This window comes from Oncorhynchus gorbuscha, linkage group LG24, assembly GCF_021184085.1.
Source record: "Oncorhynchus gorbuscha isolate QuinsamMale2020 ecotype Even-year linkage group LG24, OgorEven_v1.0, whole genome shotgun sequence".
NCBI lineage: Eukaryota > Metazoa > Chordata > Actinopteri > Salmoniformes > Salmonidae > Oncorhynchus > Oncorhynchus gorbuscha.
The window spans coordinates 39,971,390-39,988,164 of record NC_060196.1 but is presented as its reverse complement, the minus strand read 5'-3'; the positions used below and the strand labels follow the sequence as shown (position 1 = coordinate 39,988,164).

The following is a 16,775-nucleotide window of genomic DNA, read 5'->3' as shown; positions in this document are numbered from 1 at the left end:
ATAGGGAATGTGATCAGGGAAGTGATGGAGTCCAGGTGAGTCTGACAATGCCTTTCAATACCTTTCAAAAGTTTGGGGTCACTTAGAAATGTTCTTGTTTTCCATGAAAACATACATGAAAAGAGTTGCAAAATGAATAGCAAATATAGTCAAGACATTGACAAGGTTATAAATAATGATTTTTAATTGAAATAATAATTGTGTCCTTCAAACTTTGCTTTTGTCAAATAATCCTCCATTTGCAGCAATTACAGCCTTGCAGACCTTTGGCATTCTAGCTGTCAATTTGTTGAGGTAATCTGAAGAGATTTCACCCAATGCTTCCTGAAGCACCTCCCACAAGTTGGATTGGCTTGATGGGCACTTCTTATGTATCATATGGTCAAGCTGCTCCCACAACAGCTCAATAGGGTTTAGATCCGGTGACTGTGCTGGCCACTCCATTACAGACAGAATACCAGCTGACTGCTTCTTCCCTAAATAGTTCTTGAATAGTTTGGAGCTGTGTTTTGGGTCATTGTCCTGTTGTAGGAGGAAATTGGCTCCAATTAAGCGCCGTCCCCAGGGTATGGCATGGCGTTGCAAAATGGAGTGATAGCCTTCCTTCTTCTAGAAACCTTTTACCCTGTACAAATCTCCCACTTTCCCACCACCAAAGAACTCTCAGACCTTCACATTGCCTCCACCATGATTGACAGATGGCGTCAAGCACTCCTCCAGCATATTTTCATTTTTTCTGCATCTCACGGATGTTCCTTGTGATCCTAACACCTCAAACTTAGATTTGTCTGTCCATAAGACATTTTTCCAATCTTCCTCTGTCCAGTCTCTGTGTTCTTTGCCCATCTTAATCTTTTCTTTTTATTGGCCAGTCTGAGATATGGCTTTTCCTTTGCAACTCTGCATAGAAGGCCAGCATCCCGGAGTCGCCTCTTCACTGTTGACGTTGAGACTGGTGTTTTGCGGGTATTATTTAATGAAGCTGCCAGTTGAGGACTTGTGAGGCATCTGTTTCTCAAACAAAAAGTACACTCTAATGTACTTGTCCTCTTGCTCAGTTGTGCATCATGGCCTCCCACTCCTCTTTCTATTCTGGTTAGAGACAGTTTGCGCTGTTCTGTGAAGGGACTAGTACACAGCCTTGTATGAGTTCTTCAGTTTCTTAGCAATTTCTCACATGGAATAGCCTTCATTTCTCAGAACAAGAATAGACTGATGAGTTTCAGAAGAAAGTTATTTGTTTCTGCCCATTTTGAACCTGTCCTCGAACCCACAAATGCTGATGCACGACTCCAACACCATCATTAAGTTTGCAGATGACACAACAGTGGTAAGCCTGATCACCGACAGCAATGAGACAGCCTATAGGGAGGAGGTCAGAGACCTGGCCGGGTGATGCCAGAATAACAACCTATCCCTCAACGTAACCAAGACTAAGGAGATGATTGTGGACTACAGGAAAAGGAGGACCGAGCACTCATTCTCATCGACAGGGCTGTAGTGAAGCAGGTTGAGAGCTTCAAGTTCCTTGGTGTCCACATCAACAAACTTAAATGGTCCAAACACACCAAGACAGTTGTGAAGAGGGCACGACAAAGCCTATTCCCCCTCAGGAAACTAAGAATATATGGCATGGGTCCTCAGATCCTCTAAAGGTTCTACAGCTGCAACATCGAGAGCATTCTGACTGGTGGCATCTCTGCCTGGTACGGCAATTGCTCGGCCTCCGACCACAAGGCACTACAGAGGGTAGTGGGTACGGCCCAGTACATCACTGGGGCCAAGCTGCCTGCTATCCAGGACCTCTACACCAGGCGGTGTCAGAGGAAGGCCCTAAAAATTGTCAAAGACACCAGCCGCCCAGTCATAGACTGTTCTCTCTACTACCGCATGGCAAGCGGTACCGGACAAAAAGGCTTCTCAACAGTTTTTACCCCCAAGCCATAAGACTCCTGAACAGGTAATCAAATGGCTACCAGGACTATTTGCATTGTGTGCCCCCCCAACCCCTCATTTACGCTACTGCTACTCTCTGTTCATCATATATGCACAGTCACTTTAACCATATATACATGTATATACTCAGACCGAAGTCAGACCGAAATGCAGCGTGTAGGTTACTCATGACTTTAATGAATGAAAACGGTGCATGAAATAACTGAAAAAAAACAACAAACGAAACGTGAAACTAATTACAGCCTATCTGGTGACGACTACACAGAGACAGGTACAAACACCCACAAAATACAAAGCGAACTCAGGCTACCTAAATACGGTTCCCAATCAGAGACAACGATAAGCACATGACTCCAATTGAGAATCACCTCAGGCAGCCAAGCCTATACAACACCCCTAATCAGCCGCGATCCCAAATACTACAAACCCCAATACGAAAAACAACATATAAACCCATGTCACACCCTGGCCTACCCAAACATATAACAAAAACACAAAATACAATGACCAAGGCGTGACACCTGTAAGTAAACATTTCACTGTAAGGTCTACACCTGTTGATTTCGGTGCACGTGACAAATAATAATAATAATAATAAACTTTGACTTGATTTGGTGCTCCAGATACTCAACTAGTCTTAGGAAAGGCCAGATTTATTGCTTCTTTAATTAGGACAACAGTTTTCAGGTGTGCTAACATAATTGAAAAAGGGTTTTCTAATGATCATGTAAAGGTTTTCGTCTTCCTCCTCTGACGAGGAGGAGTAGTAGGGAGGATCGGGGGACCAATGCGCAGCGTGGTGAGTGTTCATTATATTTATTTATAACTCAGAACACGAAATAATAAAACAACAAAGAGAACGAAATGAAACCGAAACAGTCCTGTACGGTGCATACATAAAACACAGAACAGAAAATAATCACCCACAACTCAAATGTGAACCCAGGTTACCTAAGTATGGTTCTCAATCAGGGACAACAATTGACAGCTGCCTCTGATTGAGAACCATACCAGGCCAAACACAGAAATCCCAAATTATAGAAACAATAGCATACACAACCCACCCAACTCACGCCCTGACCATACTAAAAACAAAGACATAACAAAAGAACCAAGGTCAGAACGTGACAGATCAATTAGCCTTTTAAAATGATAAACTTGGATTAGCTAACACAATGTGCCATTGGAATACAGGAGTGATGGTTGCTGATAATGGGCCTCTGTACGCCTATGTAGATATTCCATAAAAAATCAGCCGTTTCCAGCTACAATAATAATTTACAACAATAACAATGTCTACACTGTATGATCAATTTGATGTTATTTTAATGGACAGAAAATGTGCTTTTCTTTCAAAAACAAGGACTTTTCTAAGTGACCCCAAACTTTTGAACGGTGGTGACCATCCAAAGCTAAGTGACAATAAATCACGAGGAGAGTGTCCATATTTCCTTTATTTCGATTTATGACATGCCTTTACAATGTATGGATGGTTTTATCAGTGCTAGGTCTTGAGTTTTATCACAAAGCTTCAGCTTTTTTCCCTAAAGAAAAGTAAATTGACAGGCAGAGAAGGAAGACAACAACCACATTCTCTGTGTTTTATGTTACTTTCACGTCTTTTGAGTGAGACAGTGGAAAACTAGGATATCAAAGTACATTTCACTTCGATCAGCTCTTTCAAAGCAAACAATAAAGAGTTCATTTCTCCTTTGTGTTGGGTCTATATACACTATCCTGGACATGAAAGGATTCCAAAACACATACACCTTTGTCTGTGAAATGCTATGCTTTCTTCTTTCATGTCCAGAAACCGACTCTGAATGTGAAATAATTTGGTTAAAATGAGAAACAGAAAATGTGAGATAAGAATTTCAGGCACTTAAATATTCTTCCAGACTCCTTGGCTTGGCTACACTGTGCTTTCTTCATTTGCAGTACGGTACATGTATTGAAAGAAAAAGTCTCCTAAACCCATTACAAATCCATGAGGCATGAACTCATGGCCTCCGCTCTACAGGACAAGACAGTGCAAAATGCTGTACAGTAGCACAACATTCAAATGCAACGATTTAAAGGGATTTCAAGTTCCTTCTCACACACAACAACAATGTACCTATTTGCATTTAGTTTGATGTGACTAGGCCTACTTGTGTGTCTATCTACCTGTTGTAACTACCTGTTGTAACAGCCTGTTGTAACTACCTGTTATAACAGCCTGTTATAACTACATGTTGTAACTACCTGTTGTAACAACCTGTTGTAACTACCTGTTGTAACAGCCTGTTGTAACTACCTGTTGTAACTACCTGTGCTCATTGTATCATCAAATCCTCCCAAATGAACTGACCACCTTGCAGCTCTGGGGGAAAAAACTCAACTTTGTAAACATTCCTTTTCAAAATACATACATTTTATCCGCATTGAATATGGAAAGAATCTTTTACTTTTCTCATTCTCTCACTTTCCTGCACATATCACTCCTTTCCTCACTTATCTCTTCTCTCTCTTCATCTCTCGCTTTCGCTCCCTCTCTCTCCCTCTCTGACCAGCCCTCCCCCTCCCCTCTCTCTCCATCTCGTTCTCTGTGGGATGTTTTAGTGAACCCTTGTCACTGTGATGGAAGTGAAATCCATTTTAATGAATGACAGCTGCAATTTGCTCTTCTCACTTTGCTGGGGGTATAACTGTACACACAGTGTTTCTAAAGGCAAGGTAAATGATGCATGCATCTATCTGCATTCTGAACGCAGCATGAGGTTGAATAGAAAGGGGATGTTTGTGTTGAAATTATTAGTCTTCCCATCGCCAGGTTTGTGACGCTGAGGGTGTGTCGCAATCTATTCCCGACATAGTGCATTACTTCCACCAGGATCCATAGTGCTTTATGCACTATGTAAGGAATAGGTTGGCATTTGGGACACCAACTATATCTTCATTTTGGCTGAGAGAGGAAGCTTTGTGTGAGATACATTCCTCAGAATATTAATATGTATTCTATTTCAGGAAGCATAGACTGAGTCATAAAAAATCATAGCAAATGTTTGTTTTTTATAGAAAAACCAAATGCACAGTATTGTTTTGGGGTGTTGTTGTGTTAACATGTAACACAAAAAGCTTGTTCGGACTCAGGACATGAGAACTTGGACACTACTAGTGTACTGGTAAATCACATGACACACATACAAATCACTTGAATCTACCGAGTCTCTTGTGGGTCATTTGATATCTACCCCAAAAAACATTGTGTTACGTTATCTGACCATCACAAATCTACTAAGATGCAATGTATCAAGTTTGTCGTTTCAAGACAACAACAACATACAGTACAGGGACTTGACAAAGCGAATGAAGGAATTTGTAGTATTTTTACAGCACATCAGTAGTCTTTCAACATTGTGATGTCGTGGTCATTTTAACAAATCATTGATTCCATTATTTCACATATGAAAATTTAAGGTAATTTTCATGATTGATGTTTGGGGCCCGTTATTTGTTCAAATAAAATTAAACAAAGTATGCAGTTGGATGCACAAACACAGAACACTCTTCAGATTACCTTACAAAAGTTTAGTCCAACAAACCATTTCTCCAGATTTTGCTCTAAAAAAGATTTATCAACCTATCAAAATTTTAACCTGAGATTCAGATTTTTTTTAAACGATCTCAGAACAGATCTCAGAACAGATCTCAGAACAGATCTCAATGAAGCCACCTGTGTTACACCCACATTCTATACCTTTCTGCTACTCTGATATGAACTAACTGCCGGTGTCTATATTCTGACATGTACGCTGTGCATTCCAAAATGCTTGACTTTAGATTGATGCCAACAGACAAACGCTAACATTTAAAGCATTTCTCCTCTTTTAAAAATGGGGTTTTCTCAATGTTTACTTTTGTAATTTACACATATTGAGTGTGAAGCTTCAAATACAAGGATCCAGGTTTAATCTATCATGATTTTTTAAAAGTACACCACAGGTAGGACAAAATAAAAACATTTTCACAACAGAAGACGTTACATCCATCTTGAAATTTGGAACCAGTTGTAAACACTAGAAATATGGGTCCTATCTCCGGGTTTAGGGCGGAACTTCTGCTGTTCATGCATAGAATTAGAACCAATTAGTCATTCTAATTCTAGAACTAATTAGACAATCTAATTCTATGGTATACAGTCAGTTCTCACTATAGGGATGTCACACCGGACTACTGATGTCCTATAGTGTCCAGTAGTGATGATATCATGTTACACCACAGTACTGATGTCCTCCACCTCGTTGGGCTTCACAGGCTTGCTGGGGAGCGACTTGAGGTACTCCAGGTGTCGCCGGGCATCCTCCTGGTTCTGCCGTACGTAATACACCACGTAGGAGATGACCATGGCAAACCAGCCGAACATCGTCACCAGCATGGCGTAGTCTGTGGTCCTCTTGGCCAGGTTACACAGGTCTGTGTCCACTGCCAGGAAATGGCGTCCCTCCTGCTCCTGGAGCTCGGAGCTCCGGCAGAGGACGCGTGCAGCCGCCTCATGGTTGTGGGCCATGCCGCCCAGTGCCTGCTGCAGCGTGCAGTCACAGTGCCAGGGGTTGTCGTCCACCAGGACCCGTGCTTTGAGCCTGGCGAACGCATCCTTGTGCACACTAGTGATGCGGTTGTGTGAGAGGTCGAGGACCTGCAGTGTGGCCTCCACGCCACTGAAGGCGCCCTCCCCCAGCGTCTCCACAGCGTTGTGGGACAGATTGAGCTCCCGCAGCAGCCTTAGGCCCCGGAAGGCGTGGTCGGGGACAGCCATGATCTGGTTGTGGTCGAGGCGGAGCACGGCGGTGTCTGGAGGCAGGTCCGGGGGGATCTCTTTGAGCCGGGACCCAGTGCAGGTGACGTTGAGGCCAAGGAGCAGCCCCAGGGGCCCCGGGCCGAGGTGGAGGCCAGGATCGGGTCGGGCCCGCTGGCAGACACATCCCTTGGGACACATGGAGGCGGAGGGGAAGCACAGGGCCATGAGGACCAGGCTCTGGAGAAGCAGGCACATGGGAATGGAGCGGGACAGCCACATGTCCAGGGGAGTCATACTGGTGGGGACCACCAGCCCTCAGCATCCCGCCAAGAGACAGGGCCACCACACCACTGGACCGGCCGAAGAAGCTACAGACAGGCCACGGCTCATACCAAACACTCCATACTGGAGACTGATGAGCCTCCACCAACACACACCGTCTGTTCAGGCCTAACAGGGCCTGTCACCAGTTGGACTCATGCTGTAATCACACCTGAAATAAAACAGATAGAAGCATTAAACAATATAAAAACTGATTAATGAAGTACTGTAAGTTCTTTGAACTACTTTTTTAGTGTGGAACTTTTGGTTTTAGCTGAAATCAAAAAGACAAAACAGGAGCACCACGGTGTGTAAGTGAAAATAAACCACTCTGTCATATTCACATCATCATAATCTCATCATAACCGAGTTCCGTTTGATATAAACGATATTACACAACTTGTTATATTTATGGCATACTAGGCTACATGATAAGGTTAATCTACATTTGATGAATCACTGTCCTTAACACCGTAATAACCTTTTACTGCAGTGGGCTAAATCAGGGTCACACAAACTGTTTTGAAACAAAAGTATACACCTCACACACATGGTTAGGGGCTAAAAAAAGAAGACACCTGTACCATGTCAGAGTTTAAATGTATTACATTTTGAGTTTGCATCCCAATATTACACTTTATATACACTATAAATACAAAAGTATGTGGACACCCCTTCAAATTAGTGGATTAGGCTATTACAGCCACACCCGTTGCTGACAGGAGTATACAATCGAGCACACAGCCATTGGTAGTAGAATGGCCTTACTGAAGAGCTCATAGACTTTCAACCATCATAGGATGCCACCAAATTTCTGCCCTGCTAGAGCTGCCCCGGTCAACTGTAAGTGCTGTTATTGTTAAGTGGAAACATCTAGGAGCAACAACGACAACTCAGCCACAAATTGGCAGGCCACAAAAAGTTCACCGTACGGGAACGCAGAGTGCTGAAGCGCTTAGTGCGTAAAAATCATCTGTCCTCGGTTGCAACACTCACTACCGAGTTCCAAACTGCCTCAGGAAGCAACATCAGCACAAGAACTGTTTAGCCGGAGCTTCATGAAATGGGTTTCCATGGCCGAGCAGCCGCACACAAGCCTAAGATCACCATGCGAAATGTCAAGTGCAGGCTGGAGTGGTGTAAAGCTCATCGCCATTGGACTCTGGAGCAGTGGAAACGTGTTCTCTGGAGTAATGAATCACCATCAGGCAGTCCGATGGGCGAATCTGGGTTTGGCTGATGCCAGGAGAATGCTACCTGCCCGAATGCATAGTGCTAACTGTAAAGTTTGGTGGAGGAGGAATAATGGTCTGTGGCTGTTTTCATGGATCAGGCCTCTTAATTCCAGTGAAGGGAAATCTTAATGCAGCAGCATACAATGACATTCTAGATGATTCTGTTATTCCAACTTTGAGGCAACAGTTTGGGGAAGGCCTTTTCCTGTTTCAGCATGACAATGCCCACTTGCACAAAGTGAGATCCATACAGAAAAGGTTGGTGGAGGCTCCCGGGTGGAGCGGCTGGCTTCAGGGTTGGATGGCGCTGTGTTAAGAAGCAGTGCGGCTTGGTTGGGTTATGTATCGGAGGACGCATGACTTTCAACCTTCGTCTCTCCCGAGCCCGTATGGGAGTTGTAGCAATGAGACAAGATAGTAGCTACTAAACAATTGGACACCACAAAATTGGGGAGAAAAAGGGGTAAAAAAAAAGAAAAAATAATTTTGCCAAACTTCAACTTCTAAATACTCTCCTGCAACCCGCCTCACCCAATGTAGCTATTTTTTCTAAAGTATTTATATTTACTTCGGATCCGGAACCCCTCAACTGAAGCTCGCCAGCTAACCAACTACCAGCTATCACTACCAGCTATCAGTCAGCAAACCATTGCTAGCGGTCTTCAGCTAATCGGTCATCAGCTAACCTTTAGCTCGGAAAGCTCTTGCCAGTTCGAACAACGCGACTCTAACCAGAGCATAACGGACCTATTATTTTTTTATCCCCGGATTCCCACCGGATTCCCACCGCAAACGGAACATTTTCAGCTGGATCTTCACAACTAGCTAACTAGCTAACCGCAACCCCAGATGATTACTCCTGGCTAGCGTTTCCACCCACTTAGCTTGAAGCTAGACCGGCCAGAGCTCCTGTCACCCCATCTCGACGCCGCCCAAAGGCTAACTTTCTAGCCCTTGCTATCTCCTTGCTTACTAATTCGGCCTGCTAACTGCTAGCTTGTTTAGCCCCGGTCCGCTAACTGCTACCTTGTTTAGCCCCGGTCCGCTAACTGCTACCTTGTTTAGCCCCGACCTACTAACTGTTAGCTTGTTAGCACAGGCCTGCTAACCGTCTGAATCGCCGCACCCCAAACACTCACTGGACCCATATTTACTTTCAATCTCTTTTCGATTTTTAATTTGTTTATACCTTCCGGAAACCTACCTCACCCAATGTGATACGGAATCGCTATTATTTTTTACCTCCAGAAGCTAACCAGCAACTAGCTACAAGCTGTTTAGTCATTTTTAGCCACTGCTAGCGGCTTTTTTTTGGCACAGCCAGCCAGTTTACATTTACATTTACATTTAAGTCATTTAGCAGACGCTCTTATCCAGAGCGACTTACAAATTGGTGCATTCACCTTATGACATCCAGTGGAACAGCCACTTTACAATAGTGCATCTAAATATTTTAAGGGGGGGTGAGAAGGATTACGTTATCCTATCCTAGGTATTCCTTAAAGAGCTGGGGTTTCAGGTGTCTCCGGAAGGTGGTGATTGACTCCGCTGTCCTGGCGTCGTGAGGGAGTTTGTTCCACCATTGGGGAGCCAGAGCAGCGAACAGTTTTGACTGGGCTGAGCGGGAACTGTACTTCCTCAGTGGTAGGGAGGCGAGCAGGCCAGAGGTGGATGAACGCAGTGCCCTTATTTGGGTGTAGGGCCTGATCAGAGCCTGGAGGTACTGAGGTGCCGTTCCCCTCACAGCTCCGTAGGCAAGCACCATGGTCTTGTAGCGGATGCGAGCTTCAACTGGAAGCCAGTGGAGAGAGCGGAGGAGCGGGGTGACGTGAGAGAACTTGGGAAGGTTGAACACTAGACGGGCTGCGGCGTTCTGGATGAGTTGTAGGGGTTTAATGACACAGGCAGGGAGCCCAGCCAACAGAGAGTTGCAGTAATCCAGACGGGAGATGACAAGTGCCTGGATTAGGACCTGCGCCGCTTCCTGTGTGAGGCAGGGTCGTACTCTGCGGATGTTGTAGAGCATGAACCTACAGGAACGGGCCACCGCCTTGATGTTAGTTAATATAATATAATAATAATATATGCCATTTAGCAGACGCTTTTATCCAAAGCGACTTACAGTCATGTGTGCATACATTCTACGTATGGGTGGTCCCGGGGATCGAACCCACTGCCCTGGCGTTACAAGCGCCATGCTCTACCAACTGAGCTACAGAGAACGACAGGGTGTTGTCCAGGATCACGCCAAGGTTCTTAGCGCTCTGGGAGTTTAATTTTTTTATATTTTTTAACCTGGATAATACTCGCCAGTCCAGCTTCCCTGCCCCATCCACCGCTGCCCCCTGGACACTGATCACTTGGCTACATAGCTGATGCATGCTGGACTGTCCATTAATCACGGTACTCCATTCTTTGTTTATGTTTTACCTGCCGGCCCCAGCCGGACTCAGGCTCTGTGTTTAGTTAATCCGACCCTCCCTAACCAGTCACAGTTTACAATGGAGCCCCTAGTTCCACTCTTCATACCCCTGATACCTCCTTTGTCCCACCTCCCACACATGCGGTGACCTCACCCATTACAACCAGCATGTCCAGTGATACAACCTCTCTCATCATCACCCAGTGCCTGGGCTTACCTCCACTGTACCCACACCCCACCATACCCCTGTCTGCGCATTATGCCCTGAATATATTCTACCATGCCCAGAAATCTGCTCCTTTTATTCTCTGTCCCCAACGCTCGAGGCGACCAGTTTTGATAGCCTTTAGCCCACCCTCATTCTACTCCTCCTCTGTTCCGCGGTTGATGTGGAGGTAAACCCAGGCCCTGCATGTCCCCAGGCACCCTCATTTGTTGACTTCTGTGATCGAAAAAGCCCTGGTTTCATGCATGTCAACATCAGAAGCCTCCTCCCTAAGTTTGTTTTACTCACTGCTTTAGCACACTCTGCTAACCCTGATGTCCTTGCCGTGTCTGAATCCTGGCTCAGGAAGGCCACCAAAAATTCTGAGATTTCCATACCCAACTATAACATTTTCCGTCAAGATAGAACTGCCAAAGGGGGAGGAGTTGCAGTCTACTGCAGAGATAGCCTGCAAAGTAATGTCATACTTTCCAGGTCCATACCCAAACAGTTCGAACTACTAATTTTGAAAATGACTCTCCAGAAATAAGTCTCTCACTGTTGCCGCCTGCTTACCGACCCCCCTCAGCTCCCAGCTGTGCCCTGGACACCATTTGTGAATTGATTGCCCCCCATCTAGCTTCAGAGTTTGTTCTGTTAGGTGACCTAAACTGGGATATGCTTAACACCCCGGCAGTCCTACAATCTAAGCTAGATGCCCTCAATCTCACACAAATCATCAAGGAACCCACCAGGTACAACCCTAAATCTGTAAACAAGGGCACCCTCATAGACGTCATCCTGACCAACTGGCCCTCCAAATACACTTCCGCTGTCTTCAACCAGGATCTCAGCGATCACTGCCTCATTGCCTGTATCCGCTACGGAGCCGCAGTCAAACGACCACCCCTCATCACTGTCAAACGCTCCCTAAAACACTTCTGTGAGCAGGCCTTTCTAATTGACCTGGCCCGGGTATCCTGGAAGGACATTGACCTCATCCCGTCAGTTGAGGATGCCTGGTCATTCTTTAAAAGTAACTTCCTCACCATTTTAGATAAGCATGTTCCGTTCAAAAAATGAGGAACTAAGAACAGATATAGTCCTTGGTTCACTCCAGACCTGACTGCCCTCGACCAGCACAAAAACATCCTGTGGCGGACTGCAATAGCATCGAATAGTCCCCGCGATATGCAACTGTTCAGGGATGTCAGGAACCAATACACGCAGTCAGTCAGGAAAGATAAGGCCAGCTTCTTCAGGCAGAAGTTTGCATCCTGTAGCTCCAACTCCAAAAAGTTCTGGGACACTGTGAAGTCCATGGAGAACAAGAGCACCTCCTCCCAGCTGCCCACTGCACTGAGGCTAGGTAACACGGTCACCACCGATAAACCCATGATTATCGAAAACTTCAACAAGCATTTCTCAACGGCTGGCCATGCCTTCTGCCTGGCTACTCCAACCTCGGCCAACAGCTCCGCCCCCACCCGCAGCTACTTGCCCAAACCTCTCCCGGTTCTCCTTTACCCAAATCCAGATAGCAGATGTTCTGAAAGAGCTGCAAAACCTGGACCCGTACAAATCAGCTGGGCTTGACAATCTGGACCCTCTATTTCTGAAACTATCCGACGCCATTGTCGCAACCCCTATTACCAGCCTTTTCAACCTCTCTTTCATAGCATCTGAGATCCCCAAGGATTGGAAAGCTGCCGCAGTCATCCCCCTCTTCAAAGGGGGAGACACCCTGGACCCAAACTGTTACAGACCTATATCCATCCTGCCCTGCCTATCTAAGGTCTTCGAAAGCATATTCGTCGCCAGACCCACTGGCTCCAGGTCAGCTACAAGTCCATGCTAGGTAAAGCTCCGCCTTATCTCAGTTCACTGGTCACGATGGCAACACCCATCCGTAGCACGCGCTCCAGCAGGTGTATCTCACTGATCATCCCTAAAGCCAACACCTCATTTGGCCGCCTTTCGTTCCAGTTCTCTGCTGCCTGTGACTGGAATGAATTGCAAAAATCTCTGAAGTTGGAGACTTTTATCTCCCTCACCAACTTCAAACATCAGCTATCTGAGCAGCTAACCGATCGCTGCAGCTGTACATAGTCTATCGGTAAATAGCCCACCCATTTTTACCTACCTCATCCCCATACTGTTTTTATTTATTTACTTTTCTGCTCTTTTGCACACCAATATCTCTACCTGTACATGACCATCTGATCATTTATCACTCCAGTGTTAATCTGCAAAATTGTAATTATTCGCCTACCTCCTCATGCCTTTTGCACACAATGTTTATAGACTCCCCTTTTTTTCTACTGTGTTATTGACTTGTTAATTGTTTACTCCATGTGTAACTCTGTTCACACTGCTATGCTTTGTCTTGGCCAGGTCGCAGTTGCAAATGAGAACCTGTTCTCAACTAGCCTACCTGGTTAAATAAAGGTGAAATAAAATTTAAAAAATAAATAAAAAAAAATTAAGAACAGATTTTTATTTACAATGAGGACCTGTCAAACATGTACATTTTATTATCTGTGTAAGAGTGAAAATATAGTAAGTACACAGTAATGGGCAGTTAGATATGAAAAGCGAAGCAATGTTTATTTATGTTCCCATTCATGACATATGATTGGTATCGTTAGAAAAACAAACACACACCTACTCTATTGTAAGCTTGTGTACTGTGGATAACAACACCACATTGGTTCCAAATGGCACCCGATTCCCTATGTAGTGCACTACTTTTGACTAGGGTCCATAGGAAATAGGGTGCTATTTGGGCCTCAATCTGATAAATGCTAAGTACAGTGGAATGCAGCAGGCTGGTTTCATCAAACCCCCCTCATTCTCCCTCTGTCACACTGTAATGTCACCTTCTCATAACAGATCTTTGTCTGCAGAACATCACATAGGGAAGAAATTCACTTACAGTACAGGAACTCTACATTAACCAAACTGTACAATTACAACCCTATTCAATCATAAAAATGCTATGCAATTATTTTCTGTCGCATAACTTTCCCCATATCGAGATCCTGCCTATCATGTTTATAAACACATGCTAACATGCAGTGCTTAATTTGTAAATTGGGAGGTCCCGGAAAACACATAGTGAGCGCGAGAGGGGGGGTTACCCAGGGGGCTCTAAGGTACTGGAACACATTGAGAAATAAAGTGACTAACACAATGTGGCAGCTCAGCAGACAGAGTAAACAGCCATGTAGCCTACTGTCTGTGGTGGTTAAACGGACAGCACTCTCCAAGGTGCTGATTTATTCTAAGCATTTTAGACGTCACTGCAGTATGTGCTGATTTATTCTAAGCATTTTAGACGTCACTGCAGTATGCCTACATATATGAGTGTAGCTGCGGGCCTTACACAAGTCAGAATCAGTGTACAGCAACATTTTAGACGTCACTGCAGTACTGAGTGTAGCTGCAGTATGCCAGCAACATTTTAGACATCACTATATGCCTAGAGTGTAGCTGTCAGGGCCTTACACAAGTCAGAATCAGTGTACAGCAACATTTTAGACATCACTGCAGTATGCCTACATATATGAGTGTAACAAATCAGAAGCAGGGCCTTACACAAGTCAGAATCAGTGTACAGCAACATTTTAGACGTCACTGCAGTATGCCTACATATATGAGTGGGACCACCCATACGTAGAATGTATGCACACATGACTGTAAGTCGCTATAAAAGCGCCTGCTAAATGGCATATATTATTATTATTATTATATTATGAGTGTAGCTGCGGGGCTTACACAAATCAGAAGCAGTGTACAGCAACATTTTAGACATCACTGCAGTATGCCTACATATATGAGTGTAGCTGCGGGGCTTACACAAGTCAGAATCAGTGTACAGCAACATTTTAGACATCACTGCAGTATGCCTACATATATGAGTGTAACTGCGGGCCTTACACAAGTCAGAATCAGTGTACAGCAACATTTTAGACATCACTGCAGTATGCCTACATATATGAGTGTAACTGCGGGCCTTACACAAGTCAGAATCAGTGTACAGCAACATTTTAGACGTCACTGCAGTATGCCTACATATATGAGTGTAGCTGCGGGGCTTACACAAGTCAGAATCAGTGTACAGCAACATTTTAGACATCACTGCACCTATCACTTACACAAGTCAGAATCAGTGTACAGCAACATTTTAGACATCACTGCAGTATGCCTACATATATGAGTGTAACTGCGGGCCTTACACAAGTCAGAATCAGTGTACAGCAACATTTTAGACGTCACTGCAGAACACCCACCGTGGTGTACAGCAACATTTTAGACGTCACTGCAGAACACCCACCGTGGGGTGGCAGGGTAGCCTAGTGGTTAGTGTGTTGGACTAGTAACTAAAAGGTTGCAAGTTCAAACCCCTGAGCTGACAAAGTACACATCTGTCATTCTGCTGTTGAACAGGCAGTTAACCCACTGTTCCTAGGCTGTCATTGAATTTGTTCTTAACTGACTTGCCGAGTTAAATAAAGATAAAATAAATATGCAAATGCACACATAGTCAGATGTGGGGCTCACAAGACATCAATGTAGCAGTAGAACAAATACCACAATATCAGAATATAACTTCAAATAAAATGCATTACTGTAGACTCAGCAGAACCCACATATAGGCATTCTACCTATGTGATAATATGAAGCACATGTTCAGATTACCTTCACAGTACAGAACAAGTTTGTAAAGGAAAACAATTTTCCTACTTTAGTTTTCAAAACCTCCCACAATGACTCTCCCCATGTCAAGTTAATTGAACTCCTTGACAGTCAATTTCTTGCTCAAAGCCATGAGCAGGCCCGTGTCAGTGATGTTGAGCCTCCTTCTAAGGCTGTTGTGAAGACTCTGGCTGTAGTGTCTATTTTTTCATTTTGAGGGTTAACTATAACCTGGGTGTCCTCTTTAGCCTCGTCTACAAGGCTTGCTGCCACCAAATGCGCCTTGGTTCAGGCATATTAAAAACTAAAAAGAATAATTCTGAGGGCTCTTTGTTATTGTTTTCATGTCAAAGGCAGAGGATGTTACTGTACATTCCACCCTCTCTTTTAGTAGCTAGTTGAATCCCTCCAGTCATTTCTAGACTCAAGCTCCCTACCTTTTTGCATTTTGTACAGCCCAGCTTTGAATTCTGCATGACAAGCCCTTGGTTATATGTTTGTTGTTCTTGAACTGCATATTGCACCTGCTTCGAGCACTTCGTCGGGGGATGCACTGTCCCCCCCATCTCCCCGTCTCCCTCTCCCGCTCAGTCACACTCGCTAGTAGGCCTACTAGGTAGTGGAGGTGCCGGTTGTGATGCTGAACTGGCGGGATTAGCAACGCTGCTAGCTCAGGCATCACCATCAGGAACAGTTTGCCCCTCACTCCTCTCCTCCGGAACTGACAGTTCTCTGGCTCGTTCTGGGTTCGATTCGCCATCTTTCTCTGGATTTTTGGACTTGAAAAAATCATCAAACATGATTGCCTTTTTTAATCATTTTTTTTATTTGTCTTTCCCATGTTTCAAATTCAGTAGGGAGACAACTAGCCTAGGCTACGTGACGTGATTACGTAGGGACCTCTTCACTAGTTGACCACCACTACCCAGACCTGTGTCAAGATCAGTTACTTACTCCACCGGCCTCCCCATAACCTCTATGAGAAGGTCTGGAATCAGTGTGGATGTAGGATGATGACACAGAAGGATCCGGCTCATATTAAGCACTGCTAACATGTGTCTGTCAGATCTCCCTGAGGTGTTGATAAAAACATTAATTACCGAGCTCGAACAGGATAAGATCGTGAAAAATATATCCACTTAAGGCATATGATCAATT

At 44.6% G+C, this 16,775-nt stretch overlaps 1 protein-coding gene across 1 annotated transcript in view; it reads right to left on the bottom strand.

Annotated features, from left to right (window-relative positions):
* Window positions 1-3,264: 3,264 nt before the first annotated feature.
* LOC124012976 (leucine-rich repeat-containing protein 3B-like) overlaps window positions 3,265-16,775 on the bottom strand; it is a 23,252-nt gene continuing 9,741 nt past the window's right edge. The window contains exon 2 of the mRNA XM_046327075.1: window positions 3,265-7,229. Within this exon, the coding sequence (XP_046183031.1) occupies window positions 6,209-7,030 (822 nt within the window). The 5' untranslated portion in view covers window positions 7,031-7,229 and the 3' untranslated portion in view covers window positions 3,265-6,208. The remainder of the gene's footprint in view (window positions 7,230-16,775) is intronic.